The sequence below is a fragment of the Geotrypetes seraphini genome, chromosome 2 (assembly GCF_902459505.1).
Source record: "Geotrypetes seraphini chromosome 2, aGeoSer1.1, whole genome shotgun sequence".
NCBI classification, from domain to species: Eukaryota; Metazoa; Chordata; class Amphibia; order Gymnophiona; family Dermophiidae; genus Geotrypetes; species Geotrypetes seraphini.
Genome location: NC_047085.1, coordinates 184,138,784 through 184,153,964, shown reverse-complemented (window position 1 = coordinate 184,153,964; position 15,181 = coordinate 184,138,784). Strand labels below are relative to the sequence as shown.

The window sequence follows — 15,181 nt, the reverse complement described above, 5'->3', positions numbered from 1 at the left end:
AAGTTGGGAAGATGATCTGTGAGGCTTAGTGCAGTCTAAATAGTAAGCCAAAGCACGCTTGCAGTCCAAAGTATGTAAAGCCTGTTCTCCAGGATGAGAATGAGGTTTCGGGAAAAATACAGGCAAGACAATGGACTGGTTGAGGTGAAAATCAGATACAACCTTAGGGAGAAACTTTGGATGTGTACATAGAACCACCTTGTCATGGTGAAAAACCGTGAAAGGTGGATCAGCCACTAGTGCATGCAACTCACTAACCCCTCTTGGCAGAGGTGAGGGCAATAAGGAAAACTACTTTCCAAGTGAGAAATTTGAGATGAGTTGTGGCCAACGGTTCGAAAGGAGGTTTCATGAGAGAGGAGAGAACCACATTAAGATCCCATGTAATGGAAGGAGGCTTAAGAGGTGGTCTCACATTGAAAAGGCCTCTCATGAACCTGGTGACTAGAGGATGAGCCGTGAGGGGTTTTCCATGAACGGGCTCATGAAAAGCAGTAATGGCACTGAGGTGAACTCTGATTGCCATAGACGAGGCCGGAGTCTGATAAAGAAAGCAAGTAATCCAACAGTTGTTCCACCGGTAGTGAAGTGGGATTATGATGATGAAGACACCAGGAAGAAAAGCGAGTCCACTTTTGCTGATAACAGTGAATAGTGGACGGTTTCCTGGAGGCATCCAGAATGGAACGAACAGGCTGCGAGAGAGATGCAGAAGCAGTGGTTAAGCCGAGAGAAACCAAGCTGTCAGGTGGAGGGATGACAGGTTGGGATGAAGAAGAGACTGCTGATGTTGAGTAAGTAGAGTAGGAAATAGTGGCAGCAGTATGAGTTCCCTGGAACTGAGCTGAAGTAGAAAGGAGAACCAATGTTGCCGAAGCCACCGTGGAGCAATGAGAATCATGGTGGCTTTCCCCCTCTGAAACTTGAACAATGTCCGCAACATGAGAGGAAGGGGAGGAAAGGCATAAAGAAACCTGTCCGTCCAATTGAGGAGAAAGGCATATGGTGTCAGACGATGAGGAAAGTAGAGTCTGGAACAGAAGAGGGGCAGCTGATGATTGTGGCGTGCCCCACTGAGCAAAAATGGACCGGAGAGTGGCAGGGTCAAGGGTCCATTCGTGAGGCTGAAGGATCCTGCTGAGATGGTCTGCTAAGGAGTTCTGTTCGCCCTGAATGTACACCGCCTTCAGAAAGATACTGCGAGCAGTCGCCCAGGACCAAATCTTTTGGGCCTCCTGACATAAGAGGCGAGAGCCCGTTCCGCCTTGCTTGTTGATGTAATACATGGTTACTTGATTGTCTGTGCACAAAGCAGAACCTGAGGGTAGAGAAGATGGTGAAACGCTTTGAGAGCATAAAACATTGCCCTGAGTTCCAGGAAATTGATGTGATGAGCACGTTCCTGGATCGTCCACAGACCTTGGGTGCGAAGGTGGTCCATGTGTGCATCGGTGGTGATGATCATGGAGTGAGGAGGCAGATGGAAGAGAAGACCTCTGGAAAGATTGGAGGAGGTCGACCACCATTGTAGAGACTGATGAAGCGACGATGTTACGGATATGTGAAGTGAAAGAGGATCTGTCGCCTGGGACCACTGAGTGACCAAGGTCCATTGAGGAGTCCGGAGGTGGAGACGAGTGAGGGGAGTGACGTGCACCGTGGAGGCCATGTGGCCTAACAAAACCATCATCTGGCGGGCTGGAATGGAGGTTTGAAGGAGCACCTGATGATAGAGGTGGAGCAAGGTCTGTAGACGATCAGAGGGAAGAAATGCCCTCATGAGGATGGTGTCGAGGTCCGCTCCAATGAATTGTTGTCACTGAGAGGGAAGGAGATGCGACTTCGGGTAATTGATCTCGAAACCAAGAATTTGAAGGAATGATATGGTGTAGTTGGTGTCCTGAACCACCTGCTGAGATGAAGGAGCCTTGATTAGCCAGTCGTCCGGGTAGGGGAAGACCTGAAAACTGTGAGATCTGAGAAAGGCAGCCACTATCAGACACTTGGTGAATACCCTTGGAGAAGAAGTAAGGCCGAAGGGTAACACCTTGTATTGATAATGACGTTGATGAATATGAAATCTGAGATACCTTCTGGAGTTCTGATGGATAGGTATGTGAGTGTATGCCTCTTTGAGGTCGAGGGAACATAGCCAGTCGTCTTGAGTGAGAAGGGGATAAAGCGTGGCCAGAGAAAGTATTTTGAACTTTTCCCTGGCTAAGCATTTGTTGAGTTATCTGAGATCCAAGATAGATCTGAGATCCCCCGTCTTTTTGGGAACCAGAAAATAATGGGAGTAAAATCCCTGTCCCCTCTGATCTAGAGGAACTTCCTCTATAGCGTTCAGAAGAAGAAGGGATTGGACCTCCTGAAGAAAGAGGGAGGACTGAGAGAAGTTGGAAGCAGACTCTTTTGGAGGATTGTCTGGAGGAAGAGTCTGAAAGTTGAGAGAATACCCGTGACAAATGATGTTTAGAACCCATTGATCTGAGGTGATGAGTTCCCAACAGGTGAGAAAAATGTGTAGACGACCTCCGAAAGGCTGAGGAAGAGGAGAAGATGGAGGGAGACTGGCTATGTCCCTGAGAAGCAAGTCAAAAAGGCTGGGTGGATTTGGGCGGAGCAGCTGGTTTTACAGGTTGCTGTTGTGGTTGACAAGCCTGTTGGTGATGCTGCTGGCGTTGCCTCCTAGGTTGATTCTGAGGAGGATGAAGAGGTCTGGCAGAATAACGACGTTGGTAAGCTGTATGCTGACGAAAAGGGCGAGTTAGTAGAGGCTTCTTTTTATTTTTCAGCAGTGTATCCCATCGGGTCTCGTGGGCAGATAATTTCTGTGTGGCGGTGTCCAAGGATTCACCAAACAGCTCGTCCCCCAAGCAAGGAGCATTAGCAAGCCGGTCTTGGTGGTTTACATCAAGCTCCGAGACCCGAAGCCAAGCTAGGTGGCACATGGCAACTGCCATGGCAGTAGCCCTGGAGGTCAGTTCAAAGGTATCATAGATGGACCATACCATGAACTTCCTAAGTTGAAGGAGACTGGATGTATACTAATGGAACAAGTGGGCCTTACGTTGCGGAAGGTATTTCTGGAGGGAAGACAACTGTTGGATTAAATGCTTACGGTAGAAGGAAAAATGAAAAGCATAATTATTGGAACGGTTAGCCATAATTATTGGTATAACCGTTTACCAAATTTGTCCATTGTCTTCCCTTCTCTGCCAGGAGGGACTGAGGCGTAGACATAGAACCCGCTGACTTTTTGAGTGTGGACTCCACGAGTAAGGACTCGTGGGGAAGTTGTGGTTTGTCGAAACCCAGAATAGGGATCGCCTTATAAAGAGTGTCTAATTTTCTTGGAGTTCCAGGTATAGTCAAAGGAGTCTCCAAGTTTTTATAGAAAGTTTCTCTCAGGATGTCATGGAGAGGCAACTTTAAGAACTCTTTTGGAGGCTGATCGAAATCCAGGGCTTCGAGGAAAGCCTGAGATTTTTTGGGAATCTGACTGCAATGGTATGGAAAGAGAATCAGACATCTCCTTTAAAAATTTTGTAAAGGAAGACTGTTCAGGCTTAAATTGTTCTTGGAAAGAAGGGTCTTCGTCGTCTGAAGTAACCGCTTCTTCGGTGCCGATAGGCTCCTCAGAATCGTCCCACAAATCTGGATCCCGCACCTGTGAACCTCGACCTCGAGAAAGTGGAGTGGAGGGTTCAGTATGGTGGGATTTGCGCAACGATTTACCGGAGCGCAACGACGCGACACCAGGAGAAGTGAGCTGATGTCTAGCGGTGTCAGGAGACGGTGCCGATTCCGTGACCGTCTGAACTGCATGATGCGAGAGCCTGGGTTCGGCTAACAAAACCGGCATGGAGGTGGATACAGGAGGTACCGGTGCCGAGTGTCGATGCCGACAACAAAGGCTGTTGCTGAACCAACGGTACCGAATGCTCAGACCGGACCGGAGCTGGAAGGTTCGGTGCCAGCAGAGCAGGGAGTAGTTGCTGCAACTGCTCTTGAAGCTGGACGTGGAGGATAGCCGCAATGCGGTCATCCAGGGAAGGCACCGGCACCGCTTTCTTTTTCCTCGGTACCTGTGGTGCCGCTCGACGCTCTGGAGATGAGGAGGCCGATGATGTGGCACTCACCTCAATGGGAGCGGAGCGCTTCCGAGGGCGTCTCGATGCCGGCAGGACTGGGCTCACTGCAGGATCGGCAGGAGGACGCTCCAAGGAAAGGGGAGGCTTCTTAGCTGGCTTACCTGGAGGATTCGACAGCAGGGGAAGCTCCGGCGGTGTCGACAAAGGCGGTGCCGATTTAGAAGGGGCAGCCGACGTCAGAGTTGATGTCGATGGTTCCATCCCGGCACCGAAAAGAAGTCGCTGTTGAATTTGTCGGTTCTTTAAGGTGCGCTTTTTGAGAGAAGCGCAACGGGTGCAAGATGAGGTGTTGTGATCCAGACCGAGGCACTGAAGGCACCAGTTGTGGGGGTCGGTCAAAGAAATGGGCCGTGCGCACCGTTGACACTTCTTGAAACCTGGCTGCGGGGGCATGAAGGTGAATACGGCCTCCGCTAAATCGAAGGCTGAGGCTTCGATTGTGCCAACAGGCCCTGCCGAGGCGAGAAAAAAATAAAAAAAGAAAACTATTATTATTATTTTTTTTTTTAAATAAACAGAAAAGAAAAGGAAGGAAATCTTCCACAAACGAAAGAGAAAAAAAACGCACGAGCGGGAAGGCAAAAGAGTTTTCAACGGCCATTGAAAAAAACGTGTCTTCTTAGCTCCGCGGAAACTAAGAAACTGGGGACCGTGCACCTCCGTCGGGCGGGAAGGCACTCGCGCATGCGCGGTGCGGCCTAGCTAGAACTTTCTAGGTTCTTAGAGTGCAATCACTCTAAAATTGTCCGTACCGGGGCTCTGTCGGTGCCGTCACCCATCAATTAAGAATATGCTGCCTGCTTGTCCTGGGATAATATGTTATTGTTTTGTTTAATAAAACCTATTTAAATTATTAAGGTAATGGTTATTTTTCTTTTTTCACTAAAGTACAGCAGAAAAGTTGTCCAAATATGATTAATCTACCTCACAATAATTTCATAATAATCTATGTATTTCTAATAGTATAACCAAATCAATAATTTTTATATAAACTATAAAACCACTCTGAAAAGTTAATTTTTTTAAAAAATGAAACTTTTATATTAAGATTATACCAGCAAGAAAAAGTCTTTCTATAGAAACTCTGATTAGTGATTTTAATCAATTTAAAACAAATTCACCCTGAAAATAAAACCAAAGATGCTGAGTGCTGTGTGGTGCAGTATATCTACTACAAATGGGAAGACTTGAAATTCCAGTTTTCATTGTTCCTATGGAAAAGAATAGACTGTAGTGGCTTAATGTGCAAAATACATTTAAAACAGATTTTCACCCAAAGCATTGGAAAATGCTTAAATGACGGTATAAATGAGTAAATCATTCATACATTTATTTTATTAAAGGAAGCCTAGCTGTTCTGAAGACAAAAAAAAATTACAGTACCTGAACAGGCCTATAGGGCTCATCCTCTAACCCCTTCCACCTAGAAAACAGGAGACAAACAATCTTCTCAATGTCATTCCGAGGCCAAAGAATGAAATCCATCTCCTGAGTGCATCCAATTACATCCTGGTGGGGAGAAAAGTTACAGTTTATCAATCATCTCAGTCATACACTCAGATTAATATTGTTGTACAATCTGCTATTTTCATAGTACTCTAGAAAAACATTTATACAAAAAGCACAGTTACTTACCGTAACAGGTGTTATCCAGGGACAGCAGGCAGATATTCCCACACATGGGTGACGTCACCGACGAAGCCCCGCAGCGGACAGCCTCGAAAGCATCTTGCTTGAAGATCTCGAGCTTTCGATTGCTGCATCGCGCATGCGCGCGTGCCTTCCCGCCCAAACTAGGGGGCGCATCTCCTGAGAGGATCCTCAGTTCAGATACCAAGCTAAGAAGCCAACCAGGGGAGGTGGGAGGGTTGTGGGAATATCTGCCTGCTGTCCCTGGATAACACCTGTTACGGTAAGTAACTGTGCTTTATCCCAGGACAAGCAGGCAGCATATTCCCACACATGGGTGACCTCCAAGCTAAATCAAAAGGGAGGAGGGAAGTTGGCAATTTAAGAAAAAAGATTCTGTAACACAGATTGGCCAAAATGGCCATCCCTCCTGGATAAAGTATCCAGACAATAATGAGAAGTAAAAGTGTGAACCGAGGACCAAGTGGCAGCTTTACAAATTTCCTCAATAGGAGTTGATCTGAGGAAAGCAACCGAAGCCGCCATAGCCCTGACTTTATGGCCCGTTACTCGACTCTGTAGAGGAAGACCAGCCTGAGCATAACAGAAAGAAATACACGCAGCCAACCAGTTGGAGATAGTACGCTTCGAAACGGGATGACCCAATCTATTTGGATCAAAAGAAATAAAAAGTTGAGGAGAACTTCTGTGAGGTTGAGTACGTTGAAGATAGAAAGCCAACGTACGTTTACAATCCAAAGTATGCAAAGCCGCCTCACCAGGGTGAGAATGTGGCTTAGGAAAAAATACGGGTAGAACAATAGATTGATTGATATGAAAATCAGACACTACCTTAGGTAAGAATTTGGGATGTGTACGGAGCACCACCTTGTCATGGTGAAAAACAGTAAAAGGTGGATCCGAAACCAAAGCTTGTAACTCACTAACTCGACGAGCTGAAGTGAGAGCAATCAAGAAAACAGTTTTCCAAGTAAGATATCGAAAATGAGCCAAGTCAATAGGTTCAAAAGGAGGTTTCATCAGTTGAGCCAAGACCACATTAAGATCCCATACCACAGGGGGAGGTTTGATCGGTGGATGGAGATTAAAAAGACCTTTCATAAAACGAGAAACTAGAGGATGTGCCGAGAGTGATTTCCCCTCTAAAGGCTGATGAAAAGCAGCAATTGCACTAAGATGAACTCTAATAGATGTGGATTGGAGACCCGACTGGGATAGATGAAGTAAATAATCCAAAACAGAAGCCAAAGAAGAAGAAGTTGGCTGAAGATTATGAGTGGAACACCAAGAAGAAAATCTGGTCCACTTTTGACTATAACATTGACGAGTGGACGGTTTTCTGGAAGCCAGAAAAACATCCTGAACAGACTGAGAAAATTCAGCAGAATCCATCAGGTGGAAAGGAACCATGCTGTCAAATGAAGAGACTGCAGGTTTGGATGAAGTAAGGATCCCTGACTCTGAGTGAGCAGAGAAGGAAAAACTGGCAGAAGAAGAGGTTCCTTGATGCTGAGTTGCAGAAGAAGAGAGAACCAATGTTGTCGGGGCCACCGAGGAGCTATGAGAATCATTGTGGCATGATCCGACTTCAACTTGACAAGAGTTTTGAGAATCAGAGGAAAAGGAGGAAAGGCGTAAAGGAACTGATTCCTCCAGTCTAGTAGAAACGCATCCGCCTCGAGACGAAGAGGGGAGAAGATGCGGGAACAAAACAGAGGAAGTTTGAAGTTGTTGGGTGACGCAAAAAGATCCACCCGAGGAGTCCCCCATCGGTTGAATACTTGACGAAGTGTGGGGGAGTTGATCGTCCATTCGTGAGGTTGAAGCAGACGACTCAATTTGTCTGCAAGGCAATTCTGAATACCCTGAATATAAACGGCTCGAAGAAAGATGTTGTGTGAAATCGCCCAATGCCACAACTTCAGAGCTTCCTGACACAGAGGATGGGAACCCGTTCCCCCCTGTTTGTTGACATAATACATTGCTACTTGATTGTCCGTCCGAACAAGGACTACTTGGTCGTGAAGGATGTGAAGAAAAGCTTTGAGAGCCAGAAATATCGCTCTGAGTTCCAACAGATTGATATGACATCGACGATCTGTGGCCGTCCATAATCCTTGCGTACGGAGACCATCTACGTGGGCTCCCCATGCGTACTCGGACGAATCTGTTGTGAGAACTTTCTGATGAGGAAGATGGTGAAACAGCAAACCTCTGGAAAGATTTGAAGAGAGCATCCACCAGCGGAGAGACTTCTTTAAAGAAGGCGTCACCGTTATATGGCGAGAAGGTGGATCTAGAGCTTGCTGCCATTGGGATGCCAGAGTCCACTGAGGGATGCGAAGATGTAGTCTTGCTAAAGGAGTCACATGTACTGTAGATGCCATGTGACCGAGAAGGACCATCATTTGACGCGCTCTGATAGTTGATAGGGAAGTTACATGATGACAAAGGTTTAAGAGAGTATTCTGTCGATTGAGAGGAAGAAAAGCTCTCATGCGGATGGAATCCAACACCGCCCCAATAAATTGAATCGATTGAGTTGGAACTAACTGAGATTTTGGGAAGTTGATATGAAACCCCAGACTTTGAAGAAAAGAAATAGTCTGAAGGGTCGCTTGCGTAACCCCTGAAAGAGAAGGGGCTTTTATAAGCCAATCGTCGAGATAAGGAAAAACTTGCAATCCCTGGGCTCGAAGAGCCGCGGCTACCACAACCAGACACTTGGTGAAGACCCGAGGAGAGGTTGCTAGGCCAAATGGAAGAACCTTGTATTGAAGGTGAAGGTTCCCCACCTTGAACCTGAGATATTTGCGAAAATTTGGATGAATAGGAATGTGAGTATAAGCCTCTTTGAGATCCAGTGAGCACATCCAATCCCCTTGATCCATGAGGGAGTACAGGATCGGGAGAGAAAGCATGCAAAATTTTTCTTTGACTAGAAATTTGTTGAGAGCTCGTAGATCCAGAATGGGTCGCAAATCCCCCGTCTTCTTTGGAACCAGGAAATATCTGGAATAAAACCCCTGGTTGCGTTCGGGAGGAGGAATTTCCTCCACTGCTCGAAGGTGAAGAAGAGCTCGAGCCTCCCGAAGAAGAAGAGGGAGTTGCGAGGAACTGGAAAGACACTCTCTTGGAGGGTGATCTGGAGGCACCTGAAGCAGGCGCAGAGAGTATCCCTCTCGGATGATCGTAAGGACCCAAAGGTCCGATGTAATGGTTTCCCAGACAGATGAAAAAAGGGAAAGACGACCTCCGATTGGTAGGGAGGAATTTGGATGCAAAGAGGTTGGAATGCTCATCACTGGACCGTCAAAAAGACGGAGCTGTTTTGGTTGGAGCAGGTGTCTGAGGCTTTTGAGGACGTTGTTGTTGTGGCCGTCTAGGTGGAGGCCTAGAAAAAGCCGGTGTGGACTTCATGGGGTAACGACGAGCTGGAGGTCTGTAAGCTCTAGTCAGAGAAGGTTTTGGTTTCGGACGAATCAGAGAGGCGAAGGAACGCTCATGCTCAGAAAGCCTTTTAGTAGCTGCTTCAATAGAGTCATCAAAGAGCTCAGAACCTTGACACGGCAGGTTTGCTAAACGATCTTGTAAGTTGGGATCCATATCTACAATCCTGAGCCATGCAAGACGTCTCATAGCCACTGCAAATGCCGAGACTCTGGAGGATAGCTCAAAAGCATCGTAAGATGCTTGCAACATGAATAGACGTAACTGAGACAGAGATTGAATAATGTTTTTATATTCAGAAAGGCGTTCTTTGGGCCAGTCTGGGCAAAAAGATGACAACTGCTTCAAAAAATGATTAAAATATGAAGTAAAGACATAGTTATAATTCAAAATTCTATTTGTCATCATAGAATTTTGATAAAGTCTGCGCCCAAACTTGTCCATAGTTCGCCCTTCGCGTCCTGGTGGAACTGTTGCAGACACCTTAGATGGGTGAGCCTTCTTCAGGGAAGATTCCACCACTAGGGATTGATGAGAAAGTTGAGATTTCTCAAACCCTTTACATGGAACAGTACGATACCTAGACTCCAGCTTCGATGGAATAGCTGTCACAGAATAAGGAGTCTCCATGTTACGTAGAAACGTCTGCTTCAGCACCGGTGTCATGGGTAGACGCAAAGTCTCCTTAGGAGGATGAGAAAGTTCCATATCCGCCAGGTATTCAGGCGTGTATTTTGAATCAGAATGTAAATCAATATTAAGAGCCTGTCCCATGTCGAAGACAAATTTAGCAAAAGAAGCAGACTTCGAGGTCGAGGCTTCCTCAGGAGAAAGAGAACGAGAACGATGTGTCACTGAAAAAGATGGAGAAGCCTCGCGTGAATACTGAGATAGGGGCTCAGATTCAAGATGTAAAGTGATGGAAGATGTTCCACTGCCTGTCAGAGGAGGAGTGGCTGAATGTTTCCGCTTAAGGCTCCGAGTCGGAGAAGTGCGCGGAGTACGAGGTTTAGTAAGAGGAGATTTTTCTCGAGACAAATGCCTCGAAGGTGGTGTCCTCGACCTCGAATGCCTCGACGATATTGAAGAGGCAATGGTAGTATGAGCTTTAGAAGTAATATCAGAATGCTTCGAGCTCTTTGTAGAGGTAAGCTTCGAAGATCGAGACCTGTGCTTGGATCGAGGTAATGCTTGTTTAGCTCCATGTTCAGACGAGGAGTCTGACGAGGAAACCCTGGATCGAGACCTGCGACGAGGAGATCGCCGAGAGGGTACCGATTTATGCTCAGGCTGGTGTTGCGCAGACAGAGTCGAGACCGGTACCAACTGAGCCACTATTGAGGAAATTTGCGTAGTCAGAATTGACTTCAGCATATCCTCAAACATGGGGACGGAGACCAAAGGACTCGGAGTCACAGGAGGTCTCGTGCGTTCCAAGGAGGGCGACCTCGATCGAGAGTATTCCCTGGACTTGGAAGCACGTTTTGAAGGTCTGGAAGACGGAGTCAAACCTGGGGCCCCAGGCTGAATGGAGGTAGACTCTGTCGGCTTCTTAGAGATGGTACCTGAAAAGGAAGCAGGAGACTTACCCCCCAATCCAGGCTTCGAGGACATCGTCGAGGCCTTCGAGGCCGAGGACCCGGAGGTCTTCGAGGCCGAGGCCTGTCGAGGAGGCGAGGTCGAGGTTTTAGTACTCGAGGCTGGACCCGGAGTCGAGGATTTTACAGATGCCTCGACCGAGGCCACAGCTTTTTCAGGCTCCATACGAGGAAAAAGCTCCAAAAATCTGTCGCAGCGGCGTTTAAAAGCACGAGGTTGAAGAGTGAGGCAGCGAATACAATCTTCGGGGCGATGAGTCGACCCGAGACAGATCATACACCGACTATGTGGATCAGTGATGGAAATAGTTCTACCGCACTGATAACACCTTTTAAACCCGGTAACAGGCCGGGACATAGATAGGACAAAGTCCGTGTCGAGAACGGAGAAGAGAGGCCTAGGCCTCAATCTTCCAACCCGACGCTAAAGAAAAACAAAAAGATGTATCTCTTTTTTTTTTTTTTTTTTTTTAGAAATAAAATATAAGTAGAAATAGAAGTAGAATTACGAACACAGCGACCGAAAACAATAAAGAGTACTCAGCCGCGGTGAAGAGAAGGCACAACGCTACGGGAACCAAGTCGACAAGTCTTCTCGGCTCCGCGGAAAACGTTGAACTGAGGATCCTCTCAGGAGATGCGCCCCCTAGTTTGGGCGGGAAGGCACGCGCGCATGCGCGATGCAGCAATCGAAAGCTCGAGATCTTCAAGCAAGATGCTTTCGAGGCTGTCCGCTGCGGGGCTTCGTCGGTGACGTCACCCATGTGTGGGAATATGCTGCCTGCTTGTCCTGGGATAAAATATAGTCTGGCGCTCAAAGGGACATTTTGGTATTTAACACCACTTGTTTCTCTATAAAGACAGTAGATAACAGAAAAAGACCAATCAAGCCAGTCTGCCCAGTTATTCTTGTCCACACTACAAACATAGATCCTAGCAGCTAAAGAATGAAAACTAATACACTCTTTCTCCTGATCCAGGACAGTTGTAGAGTACAAAAGAGGTACAGTGGTGCCTCACACAACGAACTTAATCCGTTCCAGGAGCAAGTTTGTTATGTGAAACGTTCGTTGTGTGAAACGCGTTTTCCCATAACAATACATGTTAAAAAAAATAATTCGTTCTGTAGCATAAAATATGCTAAGATGACATAAAAAAAGATAAATTTTTGGTTATTATTTTTATTTAGATACATCTAAAAACATAATTGTTTTTTAAAACAACACACATTTTTTAAATTTAAAGACAGACTAAGTAGAGTCTAATTTTACAGTGAGAGAGGGCAGAGTCTCAGCGGCAAAAACTGGGACTTAACTGTTCATTTTTTTTTTTTTTCTACCGTGTTTCCCCGATGATAAGGCAGGGCCATCAAATAAGACAGCCCCCCCTTTTTAGAAAAAAATGTAAAATAAGGCACCCCCCCGCAAATAAGCCACCCACCGATACCTGCGCTTACCCGAATCCGGTGGTACGGTGGGTGACTCCGTGTGGTCCCTGGCACCCCCGACACGATCGGGGCAAGAGGGAGCTCAAGCCCTCTTGCCCCCCCGACTCCCCGACACGATCGGGGCAAGAGGGAGCTCAAGCCCTCTTGCCCCCCCCGACTCCCCGACACGATCGGGGCAAGAGGGAGCTCAAGCCCTCTTGCCCCCCCGACTCCCCGACACGATCGGGGCAAGAGGGAGCTCAAGCCCTCTTGCCCCCCCCGACTCCCCGACACGATCGGGGCAAGAGGGAGCTCAAGCCCTCTTGCCCCCCCCGACTCCCCGACACGATCGGGGCAAGAGGGAGCTCAAGCCCTCTTGCCCCCCCCGACTCCCCGACACGATCGGGGCAAGAGGGAGCCCAAGCCCTCTTGCCCCGCCGATTCCCCAACTCCCCGACAATATCGGGCCAGGAGGAAGCCCAAGTCCTCCTGGCCACGGCGACCACCTAACCCCACCCTGCACTACATTACGGGCAGGAGGGATCCCAGGCCCTCCTGCCCTCGACGCAAACTCCCCCTCCCCCCAACGACCGCCCCCCCCCAAGAACCTCCGACCGCCCCCCCCAGCCGACCCGCGACCCCCCTGGCCGACCTCCACGACACCCCCAACCCCCTTCCCCGTACCTTTCTGTAGTTGGCCGGACAGACGGGAGCCAAACCCGCCTGTCCGGCAGGCAGCCAACGACGGAATGAGGCCGGATTGGCCCATCCGTCCCAAAGCTCCGCCTACTGGTGGGGCCTAAGGCGCCTGGGCCAATCAGAATAGGCCCGGGAGCCTTAGGTCCCTCCTGGGGGCAGGGCCTGAGGCACATGGTCGGGTTGGGCCCATGTGCCTCAGGCCCCGCCCCCAGGAGGGACCTAAGGCTCCCGGGCCTATTCTGATTGGCCCAGGCGCCTTAGGCCCCACCAGTAGGCGGAGCTTTGGGACGGATGGGCCAATCCGGCCTCATTCCGTCGTTGGCTGCCTGCCGGACAGGCGGGTTTGGCTCCCGTCTGTCCGGCCAACTACAGAAAGGTACGGGGAAGGGGGTTGGGGATGTCGTGGGGGTCGGCCAGGGGGGTCGCGGGTCGGCTGGGGGGGCGGTCGGAGGTTCTTGGGGGGGGGGGGCGGTCGTTGGGGGGAGGGGGGTTTGCGTCGAGGGCAGGAGGGCCTGGGATCCCTCCTGCCCGTAATGTAGTGCAGGGTGGGGTTAGGGGGTCGCCGTGGCCAGGAGGACTTGGGCTCCCTCCTGGCCCGATATTGTGTGGGGAGTTGGGGAATCGGCGGGGCAAGAGGGCTTGGGCTCCTTTTTGCCCCGATCGTGTCGGGGAGTCGGGGGGGGCAAGAGGGAACCAGGCGGAGAGAGGGCAGTTAAGCGCAGTGCCTGCGCGGAAGGATGCAGCTCGGGCGACTTCGTTGTGTGAAACGAAGTTCGTTGTACGGATCAAGACATAAAGTTCGTTGTGCGCAGCGTTCGCTGTGCGAGGCGTCCGTTATGCGAGGCACCACTGTATGTGATACATATCTATGACAGATCAGCATACAAGAAAGCACAGTTACTTACTGTAACAGGTGTTATGGTAATTGTGCTTTTATTCTAGGACAAGCAGGCAACATATTCTCACATGAGGGACTCCCTAGCTGAACATATTGGGATGGAGGGAGAGATGGCCATTAAGAAGAAATTAGTGTAATATGCTTGGCCGAAACAACCATCTCATCTGGAATAGGATTCTAGACAGTAGTGAGATGTGAACATGTGAATTGAAGTCCAAGTACTGTAGCTGCTTTGCAAATTTCATCAATGGGAGTGGAACGTAAGGAAGTTACTAATGCTGTCATAGCTTGGACTTTGTGTGCGGTTACACGACCCTCAAGCTGCAGCCCAGCCTGAGCATAGTAGAAAGAAATACAGGCCGCTAGCCATGTGGAAATAGTTATCTTGGTTACAGGCTTGACCAATCTGTTAGGATCAAAGGAGATGAACAGTTGAGGTGAAGTCCTGTGTGGCTTAGTTCTTTGTATGTAGTAAGCCAAGGCACGTTTACAGTCTAACCTGTGAAGAGCTGTTTCTCCAGGATGAACATGAGTCTTTGGGAAGAAAACTGGTAGTACAATGGATTGATTGAAATGAAATTTCGTGACCATTTGAGGTGCGTAGAAGCCATCGGTTGAAATGGTGATTTCATCAAAGTGGCTAGGACTATATTAAAATCCCAGACAACCAGAGGAAGTTTGAGTGAAGGCTTGGAATTGAAAAGCCCCTTCATGAATCTGGAAACAAGAGGGTGAGAGGCCAGAGAATTATTGTTGACAAGTACATGAAAGCACTAATAGAACTAGATGAACTCTGACCAAAGTGGTTTTTAGTCCAGAATTAGAAAGCTGGAGAAGATAATCCAATACTAAGGCAAAAGAAGCAGATGGAGCATCTTGGTGATGGAGAGTGCACCATATATGAAAACGTGTCCACTTCTGTTGAAAACATAGTTGACTAGGTGGTTTTCTGGAAGCAGTTATAATGGATTGTATAGCGTCAGAAAGATTAGGATCTGCTGAAGTCAGACTGAGAGATACCGAGGTGTAGCAATTTCAGACTGAGTGAGTATAGATGGAAAGATCTGCAACAGAACTGGATCCCTGTCACTCAGATGAAATAAAAGGGAGTACCAAGGTCATCTGGGCCACCGATGAGCTATCAGGATCATGGTGGCTGACTCTGACTTGAGAATGAGAGGGATTGGAGGAAATGTGTAAAGGAACTTGTCTGTCCAATCAAGAAGAAAAATATCTGCTTCCAGACGTTGAGAAGAATACTGCCTGGAACAGTATCGAGGCAATTTGTGATTGTGGGGAGAGGCAA

The 15,181-nt window shown here is 48.3% G+C and overlaps 1 protein-coding gene across 1 annotated transcript in view; it reads right to left on the bottom strand.

Moving 5' to 3' along the window:
• C2H6orf62 (chromosome 2 C6orf62 homolog) overlaps positions 1-15,181 on the bottom strand; it is a 59,548-nt gene that overhangs the window by 39,094 nt on the left and 5,273 nt on the right. The window contains exon 3 of the mRNA XM_033934493.1: positions 5,538-5,663. Coding sequence (XP_033790384.1) covers positions 5,538-5,663 — 126 coding nt within the window. The remainder of the gene's footprint in view (positions 1-5,537; positions 5,664-15,181) is intronic.